The sequence below is a fragment of the Bemisia tabaci genome, chromosome 4 (genome assembly GCF_918797505.1).
Source record: "Bemisia tabaci chromosome 4, PGI_BMITA_v3".
Classification (NCBI taxonomy): domain Eukaryota; kingdom Metazoa; phylum Arthropoda; class Insecta; order Hemiptera; family Aleyrodidae; genus Bemisia; species Bemisia tabaci.
The window spans coordinates 26,809,695-26,837,275 of record NC_092796.1 but is presented as its reverse complement, the minus strand read 5'-3'; the positions used below and the strand labels follow the sequence as shown (position 1 = coordinate 26,837,275).

At 37.7% G+C, this 27,581-nt stretch overlaps 2 protein-coding genes across 3 annotated transcripts in view; both read left to right on the top strand.

Annotated features, from left to right (window-relative positions):
* The first annotated feature begins 5,825 nt into the window (after window positions 1–5,825).
* LOC140224468 (fatty-acid amide hydrolase 2-like) lies at window positions 5,826–16,683 on the top strand. Its single transcript, XM_072299588.1, has 8 exons — window positions 5,826–6,057; window positions 7,139–7,250; window positions 8,436–8,593; window positions 9,743–9,883; window positions 10,772–10,876; window positions 11,639–11,800; window positions 12,694–12,876; window positions 14,285–16,683. The coding sequence occupies exons 1-8, from the start codon at window positions 5,842–5,844 to the stop codon at window positions 14,381–14,383; spliced, it is 1,176 nt and encodes a 391-aa protein (XP_072155689.1). The 5' UTR covers window positions 5,826–5,841; the 3' UTR covers window positions 14,384–16,683.
* Window positions 16,684–19,470: 2,787 nt separating this feature from the next.
* LOC109044517 (tudor and KH domain-containing protein homolog) overlaps window positions 19,471–27,581 on the top strand; it is a 39,633-nt gene continuing 31,522 nt past the window's right edge. Inside the window, exons 1-7 of one of the 2 annotated variants that reach the window (XM_072299587.1) lie at window positions 19,471–19,859; window positions 20,609–20,739; window positions 22,163–22,268; window positions 22,966–23,150; window positions 25,064–25,168; window positions 26,070–26,171; window positions 26,824–27,065. In XM_072299587.1, the coding sequence (XP_072155688.1) occupies window positions 19,601–19,859; window positions 20,609–20,739; window positions 22,163–22,268; window positions 22,966–23,150; window positions 25,064–25,168; window positions 26,070–26,171; window positions 26,824–27,065 (1,130 nt within the window). In that variant the 5' untranslated portion in view covers window positions 19,471–19,600. Of the gene's footprint in view, window positions 19,860–20,608; window positions 20,740–22,162; window positions 22,269–22,965; window positions 23,151–25,060; window positions 25,169–26,069; window positions 26,172–26,823; window positions 27,066–27,581 lie in introns of both variants that reach the window. The other variant, XM_019062287.2, reaches the window with a different exon arrangement.

Genomic DNA, 27,581 nt, shown 5'->3' with positions numbered 1-27,581 from the left:
GAACTTCCGGCCTCTGTGCTCGGAATTTTCGGCCTCTGAGCCCGGAACGGGGACGGTATGTCTATACAGCTCGTAAGTAGGGTTTCCACGGCCGGAGTTTTTTTCAGTGCGTTTTTCAAAATTTCTGCTCCTATATTATTATTCTTTTTGAAGAGAACCAAGCAAACCTCATAGCTTATAATTGAAATATGTAGGATTGTAGGTACTTTAGCTTGAAATTTTCACAGAATATTCTGCTGGTAGAAAAGAAGAATCAAAACAAATTTCAAGAAATTACGTTGACTAGTTCTCTGAAGAAAGAATAAAGTATGACGGGAAGTTTGCAAATTCGCAGATAAGGATACATGTTTTCGCACTTGAGTCATCTATTTATATCCCAAGAGTGCAAAAAATGCTTGATTTCGCAAATCATGGGTCGTGAAGCATTTTTATAAAGGTCTCCGTCTCTCTCGTTCCTCTTCTTTTATCCTGGGCTCTAAACTTTAAAGAAGGGAGGCAAATTGCACATTTTTCGTGAGGCAAAAACGCCAGGAAGCAAATTGATGGCGTTTTTAAACTGCACTGGAAAAAAAAAAAAACATTGGATCTAGAGTCCAGTCTCTTAAAAACATCGACAAGAAAAAGTACTCTTGATTCAATCAGAATCTAGCTTAAATCAAGAACCAAGCCTCTTAATTTAAGTGGATTTCGTTTTGATTCAAGCAAAAATCCGATTGAATCAAGAGTATTTTTTCTCGTCAATGTTTTCAAGAGTCTGGACTTTAGATCCAATGTGTTTTTTTTTTCCAGTGTGTTGATTTCTGACGTATCCTCTAACACAAAAAATTTTGATCGGCTTCACCAGTTTTTGAGTTTCAGAGGCTTGTACGGCCAAATATATTGACAAAAATGGCAACTTTTCTTATTTTTTATCCTAGCTGATAAGGAGTGCAATCAAGAAATACACAGGCCCGCCACAAGGGGGGGGGGGGGGGGATACTGGGTCCTCGGTACCGGGGCCCGGGCCCTGGAGGGGCCCGTGACGCAGGTGACAAACCCTACGAATTCATGTGTAATCCTTGTCTCGTAAGGAAAAGTGAAAAAATGACCCTAAAAATTCCGCAAAAGATGAATAAAGTTTCAAATACACGCTAGGGCACTATAAAATTTGTCTTACTTTTTTAGAGATTCTATCTATTTTCAAGATTTTGAGTATATGTAGAATGATATTTTTAGTAACTGCGTTTCATTTTCTTCTGTTGTCGGATGCTAAGAGGCCCCTGTCTGGGCATTCTCGACTTCAATGGCTCAACTCCCTTGCCATAGACGTACAAAAGGGGAGTCCAGGGGGCCCGGCTCCCCCTAGAATTGAAAAGTATCATCTGCCCCCCTCAAAAAAAATTTATAGATGTTTTGAATGCAACAATTCGAAAGTATTTGGTGCTGAAAGTAAAAAAAAAGCCGTAATTATTCTGCAGAAATTGATGGAAAATCTCCATCATAAGAGCTTCAAAATGCGTCCAAATAGATTTAAAATTTCAAAAATTTCCCGGGGGAGGCCCCCCGAACCCCCCCTCTGTGCTAGGGGCCCGGGCCAGAAAACTGGTACCAGGGCCCGAGATGGGATGTGGCGGGCCTGTAAATAGAATTAATTTAATCAACGAGCAGTCGAATGAGAAATTACATCTTATTCTTAGAGAGAACCCGAAATCGTTGGGTCATTGACTGATAACGTAAGTACTTGAGGCAGGTGACTAATATTTTGCCCAAAATTCGCGCTCTGATCATGAATGTTTTATTAACTGTTTACATACGTGCGTTAATTTTTCGGAATCTTATGATTTTTAGTGACTAGAGCGATTCATAGGTTTTTCTATAAACACCAAATGTGTGAGGGATGGGAGAAATGAGTACATCAGCCTCATGTTTACATTTGACTACATTCTGCAGTAATGAGCCACTATTTTTGGCTCATTTTACGAAATACACATGTGCCATTACTTTCCCTACACAAATATGTGCCTCCGTGTGTGTTAGTCAGAAATACTGGCCTCTTTTTGCGATTAAGTACGATTATTCATTGTTTTTATGGCAAAAATAAGGCTCAAGCATGATACTCCTTCTCATCAAAATTGAAGAAATTTTATAAAAATTAACACGGACGGACAGGAAAGGAAGCAATAGACGTTTGCTGGAAATAATGAATAGGTATACTCCGAATCATTTTTATGAGGCCGCGAATTGTGCCTACCTACTGTATTACACTCTCGACATTTTTCATAAAAAATTGGGTCTGAATGAAAGATGCTTGTATACCTTAGGCCGATAGATGTCCCATGCAAATATCTGAGAACACGTGAGATTTGTTTCACATGCTGTACATGGCATCGATGGTCGATTATGAATTCCTTCACTCGGTCACAGTACACATAAAACCACACAAATTTTACCGTAACAAAACACTAGGGCAATAAACCATGAATGATCTTGAAGGAGGAAAAAAATGTTTGGGCCTTTTTTTCTATGTGTAAAAGGGGGAAAAATGCGTCATGGTAAAATTAAGAAAAAAGTTTATAACAGTGGCATGGCGTGCTTTGCGATGTATTGTTTGATCTGCCGTTTAAACGTATAGTAAATAAGGATCGATAAACAGGGTGTTCGCAACGCATACCTTAATAATCGATTCTTTATCATAGCTTCAAATGGGGAAACATCGATAATCCATCATTCACGTCTCGCCACTGATTCATATAGTTTTTTCTCCTTAACATTAATTCCTGAGCAGTGAGCACCACTCCTAAGACTATGATTTTTTTCTTTGTCTCTTTTTCCCCCATTTCCTCCTAACGTTAAATATAGAACAGTTTAATAAGAAGTGATACTAGTTAGCGATCAAAAAAACCACCAGGTCAAAGAATCTATTTAGATATTATTTTTTAATGAAGCACACTTCGTATTCTACACACGTGTGAAACCAAAAATGTTTATTTACTTATTCAATTTGATACGTGTCACCCTATGAGCAAATATAGCAGGAAATCGGATCGAAAAACTTTGCTATAATTAAGACTTGTCTAAATGTGTGACCATATCTACGAGGGAAAACACTTTAGTCCAAAACAACTCAAAACTGCGTCATTGTTACAAGAGAATAAAAGAGATATTCCGAAGATTTTGGGACAGAGAAGGCCTTAAAATTTCGAATTCAACTTAAATTATGCGGGTTTTAATTCACTAGTTTAAGACATACAGTTTCGAGAAAAAGCTATTTAAAATTCTAATTCAACATGCTCGGAGCGCGAAACGGCTAGATTAAAATGATGCAACCGTACGTCTTTAAATGGCACCAAAATTAATTTAATCGGAGTATCCTTCAGTTGGTATCCAATGCAAAAAATTTGATTTTGTAGATCTCATCATATTTCTGAGGCAATGATAATGCTCAGTAATATTTTCCATAGGTACAAATATATGCTTATATAATTATTTTGTATTACAACTATAATTTATTTGAATTTTTTTCTCCTATTACTTATTCTTAACTGACTGTCAAAACTCTATTTTATGATTACCCATCACAACTGATTCTTTCATCGTCAATTAGTAAAAAGATCGCAATCTCTTGGTCTCTAATTTGCTAACAAGATTTACCACAAATGGACCGCGTTTAGCAGAAAGGAACCAAGCCACGTGGGCTATGGTCAAATTTAACGAGCCAATTTAATTTTTTACGAGAGAACGTTTAAGCCGATGCCTTGGAAAATTTTAAGTAATTTGCTTCGTACTATACACAAAATTTACTGACGTTTGCTCAAAAATTCGCACATCAGTTTTCACGTAAAAAATTAAACTGCCCAATTAAAGTTGGCAATAGCAGATGTGGCTTGGTTCCTTTCGGCTTGACGCGGTCCAAACGAGCCAGAAAAACGCAGGGTATAGTGTCAACTTCCGCTCGTGGGATATCGAACCAGATACAAATGCTTTCAGAATCCATGGTCAGTAACAACAGTTACGGTCATAAGAGTTCACTTTCATGTGGATAATTACGGGTCGTAACGGCTGGACGAAAGCCGTTAAAGCGAACTTAACAGGTTGCGAGTAATTAATAACAGCTCATTGCCCGTGAAAATTGTCCTTGGATCGCCGAAAAAGCGGCAATGACCATGCTCGCTAAACTTGTCGTCAGACAAACTCGCTACTCGATGAGATTTAATACAGGCAGTTAACTAACGTTTATACGCCCCCCCCCCTCCCACCTCCTTTGACTTGTTTTAGGAACCAGTGTTTCCTTTTCTGTGACGCAATTCACAGTACCCGCTTTGAGTTCAGCCCGATGGGCTAGAGCCAAAATTTAATTCCGGTCCTGAAAATCTTGCCAATCTTCAAAATAAAAACAACATTCTGTAGTACGTGATCATTCTCATCCAAAAAAAATGTAATAAACCATGTTGTGTTGGTGAAATACTTAAGCTATCGTGCGGTTCACCTCGTCAAACTACTGAGCCCATTATTCTGCCGTGACAGCGAAGAGAGCAGTAAGTGCATTGCATTTCTGTATGAGTCCATGATTAGCACATGCTTTTATGTGTCTCGAGGTTCATCCCAGCGTGCACTTACTGCTCTCTTTCGCTGTCACGGCAGAATAGCGTGCGAACTCAACCGAATATAAATTTAGGGCTAGAGTTTGCTTGTAGTCATTGTGAGAGTCTTACTTAAAATTGCGATTTTATAGTAAAATTATTTTTTCTGTGAATACGTCATTGTCTCCTTATGAGCTTGATTTAAGTCCGAGGATCATAAAATTCCTGGAATATTTCGAGAAGTGATCATTTCTTGAGAACATTGTACTGGAGGAGGGATCCAAACTTCTTGTATCCTCTCCATCTCTAGGCTTCAGTGTTAAAGTACAACTTACTTTTTCATCGCCGAATTCAGAAAATTGACATAATTGTTTTCTCTCTATTTAAACCTGAGTTGAATAATCGATTCTCGGCAGAGCACCTATCCCTCCCAAGAGTAGATTCATTTTCATAGGTTTAAAGGACTAAAAGAGGAGAGAATAACGTTGCCAAATTTCTGGATCCATATTTTTTTTGCTTTTGTCTTTTCGTAGCTTGAAGCTTAGTTACTTACTTTTTCGCCCGATGTTAACATCTCGGTTGTCAAACTTTAGGCTATCACTACGCCAACTTTGACAACCGAGATATTTACATCGGGTGAAAAAGTAAGTAACTAAGTGTCATAATGGAACCCGATCAAGAAAGTCAGAACATAATTTTCGTACTTAGGTTACTCAAATCATATGGAGGTAACGTGTAAAGAAACACAAACTGGGGAATATCAACTGTGGACAAGTTGAAACTCGCTGTCGTAACTTTTCAATTACACACCTTCAATATTTTCCGTCTGTGATTTCAAAAAAAATAGAGAAAAGAGGTGGTGAAGAGAGGGAGAGGGGAGAAAGGGGGGAGGAAAGAGGGGAAGAAAGGGGGGAGAAAGGTGGGAGAACGGGGAGGGAGAAAAGTGAAAAACAAGCAACATCGCACTAAGAGGATTGAAGATTTCTGACCCATTAAAGTTTCAATTTGACCGCAAAATGTAAACAGGAATACCCACAAGATGAAGAGAAGACGACTACTTGTACAAGCTGTGAATACCATCGAAATGAATCCAGCAAGGTCGAATCGGGAATTTACATCAGGCCTGTACATCTTTCGCTGATCGAAAAACCTGTTAGAGAGTTCTAAATTTATGTATATGCTTGAATAAATCAGTTATTACAGAACGCCTGAACGGTGATACAATTTTATGTCGGTGGAGCATCATGTAGTGTTTGACAACGATTACTTCTATTTTTCAGGTATGAGGTTCAGTGTGGGATGCACTCTACGAGACGGCATGAAAGCCATGGAGAACGGTGCAGCGGTGGAAAAGCTCGTCAAAGCTGGCGCTATACCGATATTAGTCTCCAATACTCCAGAATTATGCTGTTCCATCGAGACTTATAATTTCATCACGGGAAGGACGAACAATCCGTACAATAGATTCCGTACATCTGGAGGATCTTCCGGAGGAGAGGTAAATACTCCCAAAGAAATTTATCTGCAATATTTTTTGCATGTTTCAAAATTAATTGGGATACTATGTGTTAAAAACTGAAATGAAGTAATGTACACTGGAAAAAAAGTTACCGGCTATATAGACATACCGTTAGTTCCGGGCTCAGAGACTGAAATATCCGGGTGCTGGAGCCGTAGCTTCGACTGCTCTGAGTGCTACACCCGGAACTTTCGACCTCTAAGTCGGAAAGAGGGCCGTAAGTGTACATAAGCCTAAGTGGCTTCTACAGCGAGTTTTTTTTTGAGTTATTAGGATTTTAGACCGTAAACTTATTGTGATTTTTTTAAATAAATGGGAGTGACAAATTGTATTGAGAGCCGAGGCACTCATCATAAGAATGCCCCTATCTGTCTCAAATCCATCTTGAAGAAACCCTACGCACGAAAAATTAGCACTTCTGCGCTAGCTCCCAGCAGCAGCAGCGAAATGAATTTCTACCATTTAACAACATAGGCAGGGCTTGGAAAGTTTTGTTTTGCGCAGCTTATTCAGCTTTTATTATACCCGGTGTAAAATTTTCACACATCGTGTATTGCTGATTGACGTCTAGAATCTTAGGCTTCCGGAACATGTCAAGATTTGAACTTGTTCTTCTAAAGGAATAAGTACTCGCACCAAATTTCAATTAGACCCTACTCTACTTAATGCCTGATACACAAGTAGTGATTGAATTTAACAAGAATTTCAAGTATTTTGTGGTTGAATTGTTGGCACATAATCCATGGGTACCATATTTCTCATGTGTTCGCGTGGTATAAGCCTTCCTCACGTCGTTTCCTTTGGAACCTATTACCATACTTTCAAGCTCATATCGTGAGCTTTAGAGTGAATATTGAACTTATTAACTGATAAATCCAACTGTGTATCATAAAATTGTACGTGAGAGTCAATATTTTCACCAAAAATATCATGGAAAATTTAATCGATCATGCTAGAGTCAAACAGCTATGTTAAAGTATCATCAGTAATAAATAGCACGCTCAACTTTATCATCAACCAAAAACACCTTTTTAACCAACAGAACACTTTTGTCCACTAGGCAGCTCTCCTTGGTTCTGGAGCATCAGTTATTGGAATCGGATCAGATATGGGTGGCTCAATCAGGGTTCCTGCAATGTTCAACGGAGTCTACGGGCATAAACCAACACCTGGTTAGTAACAAATTTCCCGTTCGCATGCGGTATGAGGTGTGCCCGAATAGACTTGAGACTTTTAAAGAGTGAACTTTTGAATTGGCCGAAATAGAAAACGTAATTTTTTTATCATGATCGCATTTCGATTCTTCCTGTGCAATCTCCAAGTTTTTTGTATACAATTTCAACTACGGGACGAAGTCGTTCCAAAACACTAGGTACCAACATTTTTTATTAGAAATAGTGATAAGTAAAAAAACCAACATTAAAATAAGTGGCTTATATCAAGAACTACATATCGACGGTGTAAGTGGGCAATCACATAACTCGGTTTGCGAAGTCACAGACTTCCTGTCACACTTTAGTTTTTAAACGGAAAACTACTTAACGGCAATTCTTTAAACTGCCGTGATTTTTCTTCTCTGTGCGAAGAAAATTCTGCATAAACTCCAAGGAATGATGTCAGTATGTTCTCCTTTAAAAAAAATAACATAAAGGCGGAGATTTTCAGACACCGCAAACGAGATATGTGATTACGGACTTACGCTGTTGATATACTCGAGAATGTTTCTTCATATATCAAGTCACTTTTTTCTCTAATGAAATTCAAAAATTATGCTGAACGTTATTCAGTATGGATGCTAGGACTAAGTGAGTTTTTTGGAATACCGCTCTTTTTTTGTGCCGTAGTATCTTGATTTATTTTGCGAGGAAACCTTCTATACTTTTAAAGGATGCCTGTCATTCTTGATACGCCTTCAATTTTGTATGATACTGTGTAACACCTTTGTCGGAAATAGTTGCTTGAAGCGGCGCGGCGGGTAACTAGCGTGACACGCGCGCGCGCTAGCGCCTACAAACCTAACAGGGATACTTCACGCATTGCGCAATGCTTGAAGTATCCCTGTTAGGTTTGTAGGCGCGCGTGTCACGCTAGTTAGCCGCCGCGCCGCTGAATGACCACTATTAAGTTATGTGATTGCCGACTTACACCGTCGATATATACTAATTATATGTCTAGATATGAATTAAAAACACTTTTGTTTTTATATTAAAAATTCAGTATATATGCATGGACAATAAAGCTCAAGTTTCCACATTACAAGGTACCCGTGAGTTTTCTTTTCATCAACAAATAGATTTTTTATATTATTTATAGTAATTGCTTCATTCTTTTTCACTAACTGAGCATTTATTTCGCAGGCATTATTGACTTGACTGGTCATTTCCCGCTCGATCCAAGCCCAGATTTCCAAAAAGTTTTATGTATTGGTCCAATGACGCGATACGCCGAAGATCTAACACCAATGTTCAAAATATTAGCCGGTGATAAAGCATCGTCGTTAAATCTCGATCACAAGGTAAATTTTAAAAAAAAATGTCTTTCATTTCTCTAGAAAAATGAGGTAAAAGGGATTTTTTCCTCTTTTTCCTCTAACCTTCACCCTTCTTTAAGGCGAGTGTTTTGGACCCACACAAAAATGTTTGACTCCGATTTCCAGATTCCTAAAAATAACCACGTATTTCATAAAAGGATTTAGTTAGAAATTCATTATTTTTAGGAGTCTTAGGACCCTGCAACTGGTTTTTAAGAGTAATTTTATATCATGATATACTTTGAGTTCTCTATTTTACAAATTGCACCCTTCCTACCCTTAATTTGGATGAAAGGTATCTCAAAAATCTTTTCTCCTCAAAAGATGATTCAATATTTTTGGATTTAAATTCACGGGGAGGTTTATGTCACTCTCCCTCTCCCGAAAAAAAACTTGCAAAGACGAACCCCATTTGCTCTCACTTAGTTCAGTCACGCACTCCCTAGTTATTGAAAATCACGCGGCTTAGAAAAAATGTATATTTAACATTGAAAACTTTAGAGCACGGTAAGGCGGCTGAACGGAACCAAAGAGACGAGATGGCAAGGAGCAACAAAATGAAAGTTATTCCTGCACCGCACATGCCACTGCTGGTTGCGTGCTGTCAGCTGTGTCGCGCTCCTGCGAGGGCGAAAACCAAAACGCCTTCAATTCTTAGATACGCAACGCGGACATCCCTCGAGCACGTATAGTTGCTTCACAGCGCCGGCTGCGTTGTCATGTATGTCGCGCGCGCTGCGTTAGGTCCAACCGCCAAACTATAGGATAGACGGAATTTTATGATTGAAAATGGAGGGTTCCGTTTGTAAATTGAACTTGATACTAATTTTTATCCTAATACTAGAATTGCAGGTCTTCAATTTATTGAGTTAACTGCAATTATTCTCGTTGAAGTTTTATTAATACTTTTGTGAACTACACCGCCGAAATGTTCCACATTTTTTTAGCCAGCCTCTTCGGTGTAGCACTTATTCTCGCTACACTTCACTCTCTCATCCATTCATATGCGATACTCATTTGATCGCAGCTAATTTTACAATCCTTAGACTTGGCTAATTACTCACTAGATCTTTTTCGGTAATTTACTCTCCTTGATCGCTTAATTAAGTTATTTCTTTTTCATTTGCATAACAGGTTCCAGTTAACAATTTAAATGTGTTCTACTTAGATAATTGTGGATATCCACTTGGGAATAACCAACCGACACGAGAAATTAAGAAGAAAATTCATCAAGCAGTGAACCACTTTAAAAGTAAAAGCTGTAAATGCGAAAAGGTAAGACTAATAATTTATTGACAGAATGTCATCCTAAATTAGAATATTATGTTTTATGGCTTCAAATATTTCAATCTGACGTGACAGATCAGCAGATCAGATCAGCGTGATTCAACTCAGATTTACCATCGGAGAGGGATGATAATGGTATATTAGTAGTAGAAGTATATTTATTTCATGGAGGTACCTTACCAACTTCGGCGATTCACACTTCTGCAATTTAAATACAGAATTTGCCACCAAAAAAATTGGTAAAACGGCAGAAGAGGAACAACAGCGTGAGTGGCATAGAAATATATGGAAATAATAATTTTTAATAGATCAATAATTTATCAACAGGCGATGTTTTGACGTTATAATAGACTGATTGTTTGATGTTGCGCGTATAAGCCGGCATATCGACGGTATATTTAAGGTACCTTGTATCAGAGGACGAAATGTGTGTGAACTTAAGATTCAGTTAAGTACTCATCTGATGTATAAGTTGCTTTTAACGGTTAATTTTTTTTACGTTCATCGTGGATTTTTTTCAGGTGGGAAGTTTGAGTTTTCTGTTTCTGATGTAATTCAAAATGGTATACTTTCTCATACCAATCAATTACGAGTAATTTCGGCAGTATTCGATAAGTTGAACGTGTTTTCCGTCAACTTCTGATGGACCTATAGGAAACATATCTTCTAGAGATCTATACTTTAATATTTTATCCTACGTCCCATGGTCCATTCTCTGGTCATTTAAAAGGAATAATAAACTTTTGACGTAGGTATACAGGTTTATAAAAATTCTTCGTCAAATCAAAGTTTCAGAGGACTTTAATAGTCTCGCATTGGTTTTTTTTTTCAATTAACAATGTGCCTTATTTTTTTTTTTTTTTTTTCAATCTACAGGCAGATCTTCCAGAGTGGGACGATTCGACCGAAATCAGTTTGGCTAGTTTCTTTGGATCGATACTGAAATCCGTCAATAAAACTCTCAACAACATGTCAATAAAGGTGAGATAATGTGATTTGCAGTTAATTTGATAGCACTACTTCAGGAACCAAAGCTTGTAGAAAATATCGACGGTAGATCCCCCAAGCGACGTATCTGCGTTTGCGACGTTGCAGACTTCCTGCCGAATTTTACTTTTTAAATGGAAAACTCCTCAACGGTATTTCTTGAAAATTGCCGTGATTTTTCCCCTCGTTGCGAAGAAAATTCTGTGAAAACCTCAAGGAATGATGTCAAATTGTTCTCCTTGGATAAATAAAATAGGAGTGGGGATTATCACCGCAAATGATAAAGGCGGTTACGAACTTACACCATCGATATAAAACACTGAAAAAACGAGAATTTTCTTGGATTTTCGTCCTCGGGTCCAAGTTTACGCCTCCATTTTGAAGCTCTAAGGCGCGAGTACCGCCGTTCGCCAAAAAAACAAACTTTTCCGTAAATTAAACGTCATCAACTACAAAATATTGAAAAAATCTCGGGATCCCGGGAGGGGGCTTTTCAGGCTTTCAGCTTTATCCTTCCTCGGCAGCCACTGCGATACCTCTACTTTAATAAAAGTATAAAGGATCTATCGAGGCTGTCAACTTCGGCGTTTCTCTTCAAAATGTTGAAAGTGAATGTTTCCGTTGCCCCCCCGGATCAATCTTCGCGGGCTCATGAATAAGTGTGTTTTGGACATGGGACTGCTTTATACATATGTATGAGGCAACCAAACTTATTTTAAGCGCCAATTGACCGTGTTGTCATTTCTCGATTTTCAGTTTTCCTTGCCTCACGAGGCCGTTAAATTCATCCTCGGAGCACCAACGTTCACACTCGCGACGATCCATTTCACGGCGCTTCTCACATTCAAAGCCTTCATACCCAAGAAACGGAGGGAAATGTACGTAGTAGAGGCTGAAACACTCAAGAAAAAACTCACCGTAAGTAATCCTATCCTACAGCTCACAATTTTATCACGTTTTAAATGAAACTTTGATTATTATAGAGATGAGACATATTTGGAGGGAACCGTTTTTCACGGTCGACGATGACTCAAATGAGGACAAGAATTGTTACTGCAATAGTGGATATTTCTACATTTGAATATCGATCGGTCAATGTGAATAAATCTCTCATTTTAATTGCATCGTTTAAAAATCTCCGGTTGTTTCATTTTCTTTAAGGAAAACTAATTTATATCTTTCCTTGTGAATCTGTGTTATTACTTTAGAGTGCGAGGGAAGAAAATTTACAGGAAATTCAATGGAAACTTTTGGTTACTTACTTTTCCTTTTAAAAAAAAAAACAAAAAAAAACAAAAAAAAAAACAAAAAAAAAAAACTATAAGCATAGTATACACCTAAAATAATCATTAAACTGTAACGTGAGGTACCTACACTGGAAAAAAAACACACTGGATCTAGAGTCCAGATTCTTGAAAACATTGACAAGAGAAAATACTCTTGATTCAATTGGATTTTTGCTTGAATCAAAACGAAATCCGCTTAAATTAAGAGGCTTGGTTCTTGATTTAAGCTAGATTCTGATTGAATCAAGAGTACTTTTTCTTGTCGATGTTTTTAAGAGTCTGGACTCTGGATCCAATGTGTTTTTTTTCCAGTGTACATATTTTTCGCTTTAATTATAATTTGGTTAAAAGTATAATATATTCATAAATATATTCATTTTCTACGGGGTCATGGCATGCTCCTTCCAAGTAGCTGCTTTCTCGACTAACTATTAGCTTAATTAATTTTAGCCAAACTTTAGCTCAATATTGAGAAATTGAAACTAATTCTGGCGCAATTTGCTCAAAAACTTCCGTTTTTTTCAGAATCTATTGAAAGACAATGGTGTTCTCCTGTGCCCAACCAGTGCTCAACCAGCATTTTACCATGGACTTTTCCCACTGAAGCAAACACTCACGTGTCAAGCCTTTCTTTTCAATATTCTTCATTTACCAGCGACCAACGTGCCTTTAGGACTTAACTCGCAGGGTCTTCCAATCGGTCTCCAGGTACTTACTCATATTTTCGATTCTTTGAGGTACCAGAAAGGAGCCATGTTTTATGTACTTAAGTCTTATCCTAATGGTCCCTGGTAAAAATTGGCAGTAGAATCTGTGTTCCAAAATACCATAGACCCACAGCCGGCTGTAAGATTTCCAATAGCTTCTATAGCCGGCAACACAATTTCTTACAGCCTTTTATAGCCGATGGCGATTAAGCAACAGCCTGGCGATAAAGTGTATGCTAAACGTTACTAATTACGGATGCTAGGACTTAGTGAGTTTTTGGACTACCGCTCTCTTTTTGGGCCGCAGTATCTTGATTTAATTTGAGAGGAAAGCTGCGCACTTCTGAAGGATGCCTGCCATTCCTAATATGTTGGAGCGCCTTCAATTTCGTATGATACTGTGCAATACCTCTGGTGTGAAATAGTTGCTTCAAGCGCCGTGGCACGCTGCGGCGGCGCGGCGGGCAGGTAACCAGCGCGAAAAGCGCATTAGCGCCTACAAACCTAGCAGGGATACTTCACGCATTGCGCAATGCGTGAAGTATCCTTGTTGGGTTTGTAGGAGCCAGTGCGCCGCCGCTCCGCTTTGTGTTAGGCTCTAATATTTAATCTCGATTTAATATTTAAAATTTAATATTTAGTAAGCGTTTTTCAACTCATGACTTTGAAATGTTTGCACACTCTGTATGGATTATGCCCGACCGTATGATTTTTGCTACTTTCTACAGCCAGCTATATGATTTTCTATCGTCCTCTTCAGTCGGCTATAAGAACTCCTATGGTATTTTGAAACGCAGCTCCTATCGCTAATTTTTACCAGGGGTTCACTAAAATAACCGCAGCACCTTGTCAAATTTGAATTGTGTTCCCGTCTATTGAGTGGCTTAAAATATAATGTTGAAAAGAATCAAAGTTTGTGTAAGCTTTAATTGACAAGTATTCGCCTCTCCAGCCTAGAAATCCAAATATACCAAGCAAATTAAAATTAAAATTTAGCTAACTGATGTTGTAACCCATCTCTTGAGATATTTTTACAAATATAAAAATCATTTGAAATGATGGAGATGACTGAACAGTGTACATCCTTGACTGTTCACCATATCCTAGTTATGGTATAAAGCTCTTAAGTTCGTATCAATTACTTTAAAAATGAAAAAACCTTGTACCTAGATTTGCGTCAGTATAATGTTTTAGCCTGATGTTAATGTCACGAGGAAAATCTATCACCATTATATTAGTGAAAAAAACCCCAGAAATATAGATGCAAGACGTAAGTTTGATAAATTATTTGATGATGGTTAGCGATAAATTCCTTCCTTAATGACTCCTTCCTGTTTTTCCTGAAACCAGGAAAAATCTGCACTAAATCTGATATTTTCGCTAAAAATATTTTGAATTTTGATTCGCAGGTTGTGGCAGGTCCAGGCCAAGACAAACTGTGTTTCCAAGTGGCAGAGGAGCTGGAGGCTGCGTTCGGTGGATGGGTTCCTCCGCCAAGTTCTTATTAGACTCTGAACGAGGATCTGAAGCATTGTATACTGAAAATACTCAAAAGTAAGGTGTTCTCAGGGCGTTTCATGAGACAACAGAAGACAGTTCTATCTACCGATCATCTGCTCTATAGACAAATATGAGAACCTTGTGCAGCACCAGACAAGAAGATAAATTATCCAATCAGTTCTACGTTGGTAGAATCGTTGGAGATCAAGTGAAGGATTTGGTGAAAATTTCAGATCTGGTTTCAACGTCCTGTTTCAAGCAAAGCTTTTGTAGGATATACGGCGAAAAGTTTCTTGCGAGACACACTGGTTTTATTAAAATCCGAGATAAAATATTTGGACTGCATTTTGCAATTTGGACCTATAAATTCCGGCCCGGTTTAAAAACAACGTATGTGCCATTAGTTTCCCTATGCACATAAGTGTTTTTTCAGATGAGCCAGAATTTATAGGCCCAAATTGCAAAATGTAGTCCATTTCTCGGAGGCTCTGCCTCGCTATTCATGAGCGACACTAGAAGTGTGCCGTGCTTTGCGATATATCGATTGATCTGCCATTTAAACCCATGGAAAAGGATCGATAAACGGGGTGTTCGCAACGAACGCCTTAATAATCGATTCTTCATCATAGCTTCAAAGGGAAATATCGAAAATCGATCATTCTCGCCACGCCACTGAGCGATACTGCCTAAATCAGCAACCCATCGGAGGTTGCGGTGCTTTGCCGGGGCGGTGGATACCTCTCTTCATGCAGAGAGGAACTGATGAGTAAAAGACTCTTTCAGTTGTCTTTCATGCTCATGATGTGCCAAACCTGACATTTTGTCGGCAAAATTTGTGGCTTTACCATTTGTGGATTGTGTATCGTGGGAGGGAAGCGCCTATTTTTTGGTGAGAGAGGGTTTGATCGTTGGTGGTTTTAAAAATTCTCCATGATTGAATCGGTTTCTGTTAGACGGACGTAGGTATTAAAACTCGTGAGCCTCAGCGCCCTGCAGGATGAAGGAAAGCCCTGGCTCATGATGTATTCGACTTGCGCCCGTCTAACAGAGACCGAGTCAATTATCATCACACACATAGCTAACCAGCAGCCGAACCCTTAATTTTCACGCGAGAAACTTGATTTCCTTTTCATCGGCGCTGTCGAAGTCAGTGGCGTGGCGTGAATTGCGATATATTGATTAATAGGTCATTTGAACCTATGGAAAAGGATCGATAAACAGGGTGTTCACAGCGAACACCTTAATAATCGATTCTTGGCCATAGGTTTTAAGGGCATAACAATCGATATATCGCGATTCACGCCACGCCACTGGTCGAAGTATATATGCTTATACATTGGTACATTTATTCTTATTTGTATTCATAGTTATCTCTACCCTTCTAAATCGACGGCGAAACTTCCAAACCAAGTATCTTTGTTTGCGCCTTTGAAGTCTTCATGTCATGCTGGTTTGTTAAATAGCAGTGGCGTGGCGTGAATCGCGATACATCGATTGTTACGCCATTTAAACCTATGGTAAAGAATCGATTATTAAGGTGTTCGCTGCGAACACCCTGTTTATCGATCCTTTTCCATAGGTTTAAATGGCATAACGATCGATATATATCGCAATTCACGCCACGCCACTGTTAAATAGACGCAACGTCCGAGCTTAAAAACTTCCGATTTTTCCTCTCTGTGCTGGGGAATTCTGTGGAAACTTCAAGGAATGATGTTAAACTGTTCCCCTTCAAAAAAAAAAAAAAAGTGAGAGCGGAAATTTCAAAACACCGAAAATCAGATACGTGGTTTAAGAGTTTCAACGTCGAAAAAGTATTTGGCTTTGTTGCTTCGTTAGCTCGCATATGAGCTAATTAAAAACATTTGAACGAAATCCGGTGACATTTGGAGAGCGATGAAAGTGCTTGGACGTTTAATATTTTAGAGCCAACTACTGCTTTTGATATTCATGTTTCTTACCGGGCTTATTGTTCGAGCCACAATTTTTTTTCAAAATCATTCGATACTATTAGATGAAAATAAAAATCCTCAGTTTTTTTAGATTACATTCTTCCAATCCATGATTACAGGAAATAACTTTCGTTTTTTTCTCACTTCATACAAAAAATATAATGATGCTTTCTCAAAACTTCATTTAAAACCATTTTCATTGTGATACTACTTCGTCCACTCTCAAGAAGAATGAGAGGAACCAGGCTGTGTAGCGTTAAATTTAATTTAATTTTAGTACAATTTTTTCCTTTCCTTTTTGTTACTCTTCCATTAATATTATGTGTAAAATAATAAATAAGTCCTAATTTTGAAAATCAATTGTCAACTCATTTTATTTCCATTATTTCCACCTGAAATTTGATTTAAACGAGAGAAAGTGTAGCTCTTGACGCGTAACGTCTTTAGCTTTAAGATAACGTACTACATTGCACTTGCATCACATTTTAAGACTTTTGCTACAGAGATCACTAATACCTCATTCTTACTCTCTTCAATATTGCCACATAATTATTTCATCTTTCTTTCCACTAGTTTCTCACTTATTGCGAAAGGTGACGTGACGGACACCAATATTGCCAAGCTAGCGTTAAACGTCCACGTGAATACTTTAGAAGTTGCAAAATGACTGTTTCTAAAACAGAATAATATTGATGATTCAAGGATATTTTTTCTCAATTTTCCACGCAGAATTTAGTTTACACTTTAATCTAAGTTGTTTGCAAATTTCAAAGAAAAATATCCACACCCATTCCCAAAAAGAAATGTTTTTAAAAATAAATGTATAGTAAAGTCCAAAGGCTCATACGGCGCGGCGCGGCGCTCTACTACAGATGAGTAGTGTAAAAGTGTATACTGCGTTGTATAAAATTGTATTTCAAAGATTAAATCAAATTGAACTAATAAATTCCTTTTCATATTAAAAATGTAAAGGCATGTTGTTCTCTTGATTCTCGATTAATTATAATTGATATCATTCTGACCAGAAAACCCCACTTAGTGCGGTCATTCAGCGGCGCGGCGGGTAACTAGCGTGACACGCGCGCTAGCGCCTACAAACCTAACAGGGATACTTCAAGCATTGCGCAATGCGTGAAGTATCCCTGTTAGGTTTGTTGACGCTAGCGCGCGTGTCAGTCGTGTCACGCTAGTTACCCGCCGCGCCGCTTTTCGCGACAAAGGTGTTACACAGTATCATACAAAATTGAAGACGTATCAAGAATGACAGGCATCCTTTAAAAGTACAGAGGTTTCCTCGCAAAATAAATGAAGATACCACGGCACAAAAAAAGAGCGCCATTCCAAAAAACTCAAATAGTCCTAGCATCCATACTGAATAACGTTCAGCATGATTTTTGAATTTCATTAGAGAAAAAAGTGACTTGATTTAAGCAGAAACATTCTCGAGTATATCAACAGCGTAAGTCCGTAATCACATATCGACGGTGAAACTACCAAACCACGTATCTCGGTTTGCGACGTCGCAGACTTCCTGTCATACTTTATTTTTTAAATGAAAAACTACTTAACGTCCAGTCTTGAAAATTTCTGTGATTTTTCCTCTTGTGCGGAGAAAATTCCGTGAAAATTTCAAGGAATGATATTGATTTTGTCTACTTCAAAAAATAAAATGCGAGCGTAGATTTTTAAACACAGCAAACGAGATACGTGGTTTGGTAGTTTCACCGTCGATATCTCGTTTGCGGTGTCTGAAAATCTCCGCCTTTATTATTATTTTTTTAAAGGAGAACAAATTAACATCATTCCTTGAAGTTTTTGCAGAATTTTCTTCGCACAGAGAAGAGAAATCACGGCAGTTTTATAAGAATTGCCGTTGAGTAGTTTTCCGTTTAAAAAATAAAGTATGACAGGAAGTCTGCAACGTCGCGAACCGAGTTATGTGATTGCCGACTTACACCGTCGATATGCCGTCAAAAAGATTTTATTCGAGTCAAGAATAAAATCGCTGAATGAAAGCTGGTTCCTGCTTGACGTAAGTGACTTTTATTCTTGTATTAGCATCTTTTCTTCCTTCTACAAGCATTATTTTCTTAATTGATTCATACGAAAATCTTCTAGGTGGGTTTGAAAAAAATTCTGCTTGAATCAAGTCACGTTTTCCTCTAATGAAATCCAAAAATCATGCTAAACGTTATTGAATACGGATACTAGGACTTCGTGAGGTGTCGCACAGTATCATACGATATTGAAAGCAACCCAACGTATCATGCTTGGTGGCATCTTTCAAAAGCACGAAGTTCCCTCGCAAATTAAATCGAGTGACGACCACAAAAAGAGAGCGGTACCTAGTCGAAAAACTTACTAAGTTAGGTTCAAGGCCACCGGTATCTACGTCGAGATAGGCGATACCTAATAATCAGCTCCTGAGGTGAAACCTTGAAACGTTGCAATACAGTTAAACCATCTGACTCATCTCACTCCTATCCTTGAACCAATTTAACCGGAATTAGCCTTACTAAATCAAATCAAAAGTGTCCTATTTTTCACATATTATTTTATAACAGAGAGCTGAGCAACAAGCAACACTGAAACTTTAAGCATAGCTTGCTCGTCTCTCTTCGAAAAAGTAAAATAGGAGTGGATGTTTTGAATCATCGCAATCGTGATACGTGGTTTCACCCCTGACCCATCTGCTTAACATAACAGTATTCCCCCCAGCCCAGTTTCCTACCATCGATTTCCTAGTTTCGACAATTTAAGATAAAGTGATTTTACTTACCGCTCCCAACGTTAAAACTATAGGTGGATGAGAACGAAGTGAGGACAACGACCCAACTGATATCGCCTTGCACCATCGCGCCTTCAATTTTGCAGATGTAACACGGACATCCATCAAGTACATACGAATAGCAGCGATAGTTGTACCGCTGCACCGTCATCGCACACTTTCCTTTCCGTTGCATTGCACGGCATTCAGACCGAACGAAATTCTCCTTCTATTCGAGAACTAGCTTCCCGCAAGACAATGATATACGAAACCGCTTCTACGCTACGCCTGCTACGCTTCATTCGTTCTTTTCCGTGCTGGTTCGGTCGTGTCCGGAAAAATTCAAATCAAAACAATCATGCGGTATCAAATTTTAAGGTTAGATTTTAATGTTGTGTAGTTCATGCATTTCGAAGCGTTATCACCGTGCGACGAAACACCGTCATTGTGACAGTTTTTTTCTGAAGATAGAAGTTTTGACTCACTCTTGGTAACTTACCGTTAAAATGTCATGGCAAAAAACCAAACTTTTGCTGCTCCTGTCAGCAACTGCAGGAATTACAGTTAGCCTCGCGTACGCGGTCTATATTCTAACTCAACAGAAGGACGAGGAAGATGAACCCAAACTGAGAGTGAAAACATCCAGGAATGTCACAATTGAAGTCAGGGTACCGAAGGAGTCCATCGGCATTGTCATAGGTCGAGGTGGTTCTACCATTAAGTCTATTCAGCAGAAATCTGAAACCAGAATAAACTTCAAAGACGGTAAATGAAGGAACCTGTTGCAATCTGTAGTCTGTATCCCTTGCTTTACGCTCACGCATTTTCAATGCTAATGTTGCCTAAACCATCAGATTTTACGTGAAGCCCATACGTTTTCAAGCTGTTGAAGGTCGAAGTCCTTAAAGTTGCTACTCAGGAAGAAAGCATGATTACGTTGGTCAGGAAAGACAAATTATCTCAGCAGTGTCATGATGATTCTTCAATTTCTTTCAATAGCGTAGCTGTTCTATTATCTCTTTCCCATCATTACTGACTGAAACCTCTTCAGACTGTTATTAATGAAAACTAGACAAGGTTTTATGTCGGTCATACTGTCCTGCAAAAGGAAGTTTATATTTTTGATCATGTCTTATTTGGGAATTTTAATCAACATTCACATTCTTACTATGAAAATATATAATTTTCATCAGTACCATTTGAAACTTTGTTGGGACCTGATCTGTTGTGTGAGCAGATACTGCGGCCCCGATTATTGAAACTTTGTCGGCCCGACACGACAAGACATACTTAGCCCTATCTTAACCATGCATTATATCGCAATTCAATGTCTTATCGGGCTGCTTTAAATTTTTAATAATCGGTCCGCTGATGTACACCAATTATAATGGCCTTCTGGATTAGCCTACCTGTCTATTTGAAAAATTAGGGCATTTGAATTGTCAGGTCATAATAATTTTAAGTACCTAATGCTGAACTCTCCAATTTCCTTATACTATGGTTTTTCATAACAGATGAGAATCAAGAGTATCGCACTTGTATCATTAGAGGTACTCCAGAGACAGCCCAACTCGCAGAATCGATGATCCTTGAAGTCATCAAAAACCAGCCGCTGGTTGAAACTGAAGAAATTTGGGTGCCAAAGGTATGATAATACATCAAATGATTAATTTTTCTTTATTTTACTCCTCTTTCCTAAGAGAACAGCTTGTGTATCTAAAGGAAAGGAATGATTAGGCAGAACTTTAGAGGCAGGTATCTATACAGGAAAAACAGTAGAGGTGTCATCGGCTAATTTGGCACTTGTTTACATTCTGCTTGCAAGCGATTGTGATGCAGTCAGCCAATAGCAACTGAGGATTTACTGCAGCCTGATCTTGAGCATAATCAATCCTCAATCCTTATTGGACGACTGAATTCGGTCATTTGCAAACGTAACATAAACAAATTCCTCAAGTTTAGGGGAAAACCAGAATAGCTATCCTCCAGAAAAACCATGCATACTTTTTCAAAAGATTTTCTCAATTACAAACTACAATTTCTGGCTCATTTTAGAAACAACATATTTGCGATTAATTTCTCTATGCAGATGGATGTTTTGACGTATGAGTCAGATATTGTTGTTCTTTATTTTAAAATGCGGTCCAATTCTCTTCATGATCAATCCTTTCATTCCTGCTGCTGGTAAAGATGCTCCATCGCTGGTTTACTCTGCACATCTGTGCAAAATTCCTCATGCTTCCAGCAAAGCTTTCTCTTAAGTGAAATGGGGGAAAAAAATCCTTTGAAACAAGATGCACAAGGAATTGCAGAAGCAGAAGAAAATATGAGGAATGTTACGCACTGACAAGGCCAAGCACAGAAGGACTTAGTGCCTCAATTCGCCAGTCGCTTGCTCTAATGCAGCTTTTCTCCCTCTAAGCCTATTTTCCCCCAGTCACACTTGTCACCAAAGTTATCAACGAGGAGGTCATTTATCTTCAAAATTCCCTTAAATCTCTCATCACACCGTACATTTCTATAAACTACTGACATACAAAGAGCAGACACGTTCTACTCATGTGGTTTGAAGCTATTTTGAAAGTTATCGAATGAGTGCAGAAGCAGTGCAGAAACTTCTCTCCTACACGATTAGCCAGTGGTCCCATGTGGTCATGTGCAGAATGGAAAGGCTGCAAAAACAGATTATGATGATGGAAAGGCTGCAAAAAAAGGTCTTAAAAATAGAGAGGCTAGCTTCAGGTAGGGTAAAAATTGTGACAATTTCAAAATTAAGTAAAGAGACAGAAGAAGGAGAGGAATATTCAAAGAAGCATTACTTAAAGATTTCGAATGAAAAGGATTGTTAAAATGGCAAGACTTAAAAACTTCCTTGACCCCTACAGTCATTTTTTCAAAACCAAGGGAAATTGGTCATTGAAACCTGGAAAAGTCAGGGAATTCAAGTTCTACATTTCTACTGCCAATCTGAAAATGAATTTTTCATTTGAGAATTAACTTAACCTCTTCAGAACGATGTACTTCCAATGACCATTGTGTGATTATCCTGCTCTTTCTTTTTCTTTCAGTCTGCAATTGGAATAATTATCGGCAAAGGAGGCGAGAATATCAAGGCTATGTCTTCCATGTCTCTTGCTAAAATTTCTGTTGCCTCATCCGCAAACTATGATACTAGTAAGTTTAAAATTCTCAATCATTCATTAGACTTATAATCAGGAAGAGCCTCTCTAAATTATTTTAGTTGTTCAACTGGAGTCAACAATTCACTGCATCCTATTTCTTTTGTGCTGTTCATAAGCAAGTTAAAAGTAATTATGACATATCTTTCTAATATGATATGTGATGAAACCATTCCAGAGATATCTTGAGGCAACGTCATTTGCTGAAAACCTCGTCACACAAACTTGCTGTGATAATGTCTTAATGATCTTTTTACCTCCCTTCAATAATTTATCAGTGAGATTTCTTCAAATGCTTCAGTTCTTTTAAATTTATCATCACACATTTTGGTTACATTATGATCAAGCCATATTTAATATTAAAATGGATCCCTTGCCAAAAATAAAAGACTTTCAGTGATTCTATCAAGTTTTATTTGGTTTGATAAGAGAGGGAAAACATGTCTCTTGCTTTTTTCCAGCAATGATGGAAAAATCCTTATGAACATTTTTCTCTGATGGAACTAATATTTACTTTACAATATTTTCATTGCATCTGTCAATTTTTTTCATGTTAAAGACCAATTTTTTGTACTGTGCAAGTTTTCCATTGATGGAGGCTTTATAATCCCATCTCAAAACAATTAAGCCAATATTTACTGCTTTCTCACATTTTTATTCCCCACTCTAATTTTATTTCTTTTCCTGAACAGATCCAGAGAGCAAGATCAAAATTCAAGGAACTTTTGAACAGATAGAGCTTGCCAAAACTCTGATTGCAGAGAAAGTCGCTGCTGAGGCTGAGCAGAGGCAAAAAATTTCGCAAAATGCTGCACATCGTTCCCCGCGAAATAAGCCAAAACATTTGGAGTTGACAAATTCACCAGCCAATACAGAGGTTTGACTTATTTTTTTGCTGATTTTGCCGCTAATTTTCTGTGTAATATTGGGTCTCAAACTTTTTTAACTCCAAACAACACTCACTGAAGGAAAGAGGTTGTTAAGCATCAACAAAAATTAAAGAGCTTGGATTTTTATGCTTGGTTTTGAAAGGCAATATCTGTGTTAATATTGGACGTAAAAATTTAGCTTTAGGATGGATTTATTAACCTTTGCTAACATGTTAACTTAAACCATCAGGACATGATTCTATGATTAGCTCAACTGACCCATTTGCATTGCTCTTACTATACTACTTTGAATTTACTGCATCTGCATGCAATTCTTTCTTAGTTGCTTGCAATCAGGTTTGCCAGAGAGAGATTTAAGAAAACTTATCATAAGTAAGGAAAAATATTGCATATTGTTATCAATCTTTCTCATGGATGATTTCTTTTGTTGAAACATTTTTTCTCTCGTTACTTAGATGAAAAGGTACTGCAATCAGTTTGTAAAAAGGTAAAATCAAATGCTTTCAAATTGATTGAAATCTTTAGTAGTAAGAAAGACCTGTAATAGTTTGCAACATTGTTTGCACTCATTTTCAAGTTTTTTCTTGCATTACTCTCAGCAAACCTGATTGCGGGCAATCAAAAAAAGTATGTCTGCAGGTGTGTAACAAACTACCCGACTTTTCCATTTTTTAATGCAATGTTTATAACTCTGACGTGCTCAACATGATTTTCAAGAAATACCCATGTAAGTAGCTGTAAAAACAAAATATCTGTATCTCCTGTGTAGAACAGATCTGTTATCATGCCCTCAACATAAGAAGGTAACTACACTTTGCCATGAACCCTGTAGTCCATATAACTTAATGCTTTCCTGGGTTTATCTCTAAGTGTAGTTGTGTCTTATTGCCAGCCAAGCGATGATGTAATGCTCTTAAGTGAAGGAAAGAGGTCTGATAAGTTGCAGCTTATCATAATGTAGGCAGTGGTAACAAATCAGGCTTCCTATATCAAGATAAATTGAAAATGTTTTAATTTTGTCCGAAGGATACACAATAGTAAAATCAGGAGCTATTGTTTGGAGGAAAATAGGGGAGAGGTCTATCCATCATAAAATTGGTAATTCGTAAAAAAACAGGACAGAGTTAATTTCCAGGTGTGTGTTAAAGACTAGTAAGTGGGAAATAAAGACGACGAAAAAATACAACGTTGAACATTGTGCAATCTATGAGTGGCGTCTTAGTATTCATTTGAGTTAATCAATATTTTATCATAAACCTCCAAAAAATGTTTTTTTGTTAACAGCCTTTCAAATTTTTAAATTTTGCCCTCTACTTTTTCAAAATTCAAAACATTAAATCATCAATTAATTTAAATAGAACGAAGGAATTTATCGAACATACCCCACATAGCACAGCTAGCTACCTAGCTAAAAATAACAGCACTAGAATTAAAATTATAATGTAGTATTCATTCTAGAGATATTTCAATGTCTTCCTCAAGTTCGATCTCAGGCTTGAGATCTCGGCTGACCTAAGGGAAAATTTCTCTGTAGAAAACTTTCAGTGCATGGCAACAGGCAGCCTAGCAGGTTGGCTAAGAGTAGAAACGCTTTGTCCGAGAAGTACCGGGCATTGGAACGCTGGCTCTCTCAGCCCTCTCAAATTCTAAACCCATTTTCAGGCTGATGATATGTCAATGGACAGTTCCGGCCGGGTTGCTCCCCTTCTTCCTGATTGAGAGTGCGGCCGGAGTTTTAATTTGACTCCCGTTTAGTAAAACTTTAATCTGCTCTCTTCACATATAACAGCTGTAAAAGGGAAGCTTAGCTAGCTTCTTTGTAATTTCTGTAATTAACAAATGAAAGTTCGATCTGAACTGTTTTTTTATTTTTTCTCTCTCTCTCTTTGTTCTCCAGCAGCAAAACACTGGCCCCCTTCGAGAAAAGTTGATATCGACAAACAGTGATGGTTTCATGCAAGTCTATGTTTCAGCAGTTTGCAATCCCTCCTTATTTTGGGTTCAGGTAGGAATATTATTCTTTGTACTCTCTACCTATTAAACTGATAATTTACTGCTTGATATGGATCTCTTGGTATTAAAATTTTGTATTATATTTTATTAGTGTCTCCTGTCAACTACCTATTTACGTTAGTTCCCCACCAATATTTTATTCTTTCAACGACAAAGCTCTCAAATTCAAAGATTAAAGTTAACTAGAGGTATTTGATCAGAAATTGAAATGTTACATCATTTAACATTTTGTTATGGCTCATATATACATATAAGTCGCTTTATAGCACTCCCTGGCGCTCTACGACACCTCACCTCCATTGCGACTTGTCAAACCACAACCCCTCTGGCATAGAGCACCTTAACATTTCTTCTTCAATCCCATCCCACCACCCTCTCATTGGGCGCTCTCTGCGCCTTCTCCCAGGAGGAACTCAATTAAGGACCATCTTTGGCGACCTGTCTACTGCCATCCGCTGAACATGATTGTACCAAATATAGTACGCTATATTTGGTACAGTCATGTCATGGTTCATACTTCAGGAAAAGGGATTTATAAAAAAGCCAATCAAACCTTAAGTGAAAAACAAAAAAATGAGTCATCTTGTCCATTTATTCTTGCTCAATTCATTGTCTATTCACCTGCATATTGCCAAAAGAAACTAATACTTCGAGGTTAGCCGTAAAAGCAACTACCTGCATGGAGAAACCAGACACATACATTGTTTCTGAAATGGGCCAGAAGTAGTATGCAGGTTCCTGCTGTAAAATGTAGTTAAAGAATGATTACATAATAAGCCATGTTTTTAATCTCTCTCATAATCTTCCAATGGTCTTTTTTACATTTGTTCCATTTGTTTTTATGCTTCTGCATTTGTTCCTCCTTTAATGAAGTAATTTCTTTTGTTTCATAGATGATAACTCGAAAGTCTGTCGACCTTGATCGATTAGTTGATGAAATGACTGAATTCTACAATGTGGAAGAAAATCGGGCATCTCAGGCTGTTGACTTGAAGGTAAATACTTTAAACTAAAATTCTTCCCTCCCAGTAAGAGAGCACTGGAGCCATTTGAGTAACGCTTATCAATGCGAAGTTCACAATAATTAATCGCGGAATATTCTGTTGCCATAATTATTTCTCTTGGAGATTTAATAGGCTCATACTTACAGTTAATCTGAACCTTCAACAACCAGCGCTTCAAAATTTCTTTTATTGCACATATTTTACTTTTCTCTCTTTCTCCTCTCTCCACAAAGCACACTCATTTCTTCTAATTTATCGTGAATCTCTTTTTCTATTGACATCCTCAAATAAGAAAACAAGAGATATTCACGCTGAAAAAAATATTTATTTTCAACAAAGATGCTTCACTAATCTCAATCTCATTGTCTAACCAACGTCATCATTAGAAATTCTGCACAGGTAATTTTATTTATTAGAAACATTATTTATGTCAGAAATTGCAATCATTTTATCACAAGGGAAATAAATGATCAGGTTGCACTAACTTTTCATTCTGTAATTTCACATGTCTCACTACATGCTAGTCTTCTAGCATCTTTTCCTAAATTTTGTTTATCAAATTGCATTAATCTCAGCAGAAAATCCCAATTTTGTATTTTTCACCTTGTTAAAAAAAATGTGCTTTTTTTCATTCTGTTCTCAGACTCTAGAAGTTGGTCTTCAAGTAGCATCAAGATTTTCAATGGATAAAAAATGGTACCGAGCTGAAATTGTTGAGATAGTTCAAGACGAATATAATCCAGAGGACTCAAAAATAGAGGTTTTTTATGTTGACTATGGTAATAGTGACAACCACAGCATTAAAGATTTGTGTCTACTGAAACCAGAATTTCTTCGGCTAACATTCCAAGCAATCGCATGTTGCCTAGATAACGTCCAACCCAAGTAAGTGATATTTTATTCAATCTTTTAATTTCATGGTTTTGATGATTTTAGAGTCCCCCCCCCCCCCCCCCCCGAATAGAAAATTTACTCTTTCTACTTGTCGAACATGTCTACATGTCAATTAAATCAATTGAATGAATGTTTGTCAGAACAGTTAAACTTTGAATAAAACACTTAGGGTATGGGAAAAGAAACGATTTCCCAAAAAAAGGCAATCGAAATCTCGGTCTTATGAACATTTTTTTGTGAGAAAAATAGTATCACGCCAGCTCATAACATATCCAACATCATCTCACGCCATTACTCTAAATGGTGTGCAAGGTCAAAATTTTGTAATCTTTGTCTCTGCGGGCAAATACCCTGTTATAGTGTTATATGTTGAGGGCCAACATTATTTTTCCTCCCTTCTCCCCAATTTTTTAAAAAAAACTAAAAAGGCACACTAAAAGGCTGATGAAGGCACCTGTATCTTTTTAACACATACAGAAAATGAAGGTTTAAATACTTTCCGTAAAC

What these genes read in the sequence shown, in the direction of transcription:
- LOC140224468 (XM_072299588.1), top strand. Translation starts at nt 5,842, where the DNA reads ATGAGGTTCAGTGTGGGATGCACTCTACGAGACGGCATGAAAGCCATG. An exon ending in GAGGATCTTCCGGAGGAGAG is followed by an intron (nt 6,058 to 7,138) that starts GTAAATACTCCC and finishes TTTGTCCACTAG; the next exon opens with GCAGCTCTCCTTGGTTCTGG. An exon ending in CACTCAAGAAAAAACTCACC is followed by an intron (nt 11,801 to 12,693) that starts GTAAGTAATCCT and finishes CGTTTTTTTCAG; the next exon opens with AATCTATTGAAAGACAATGG.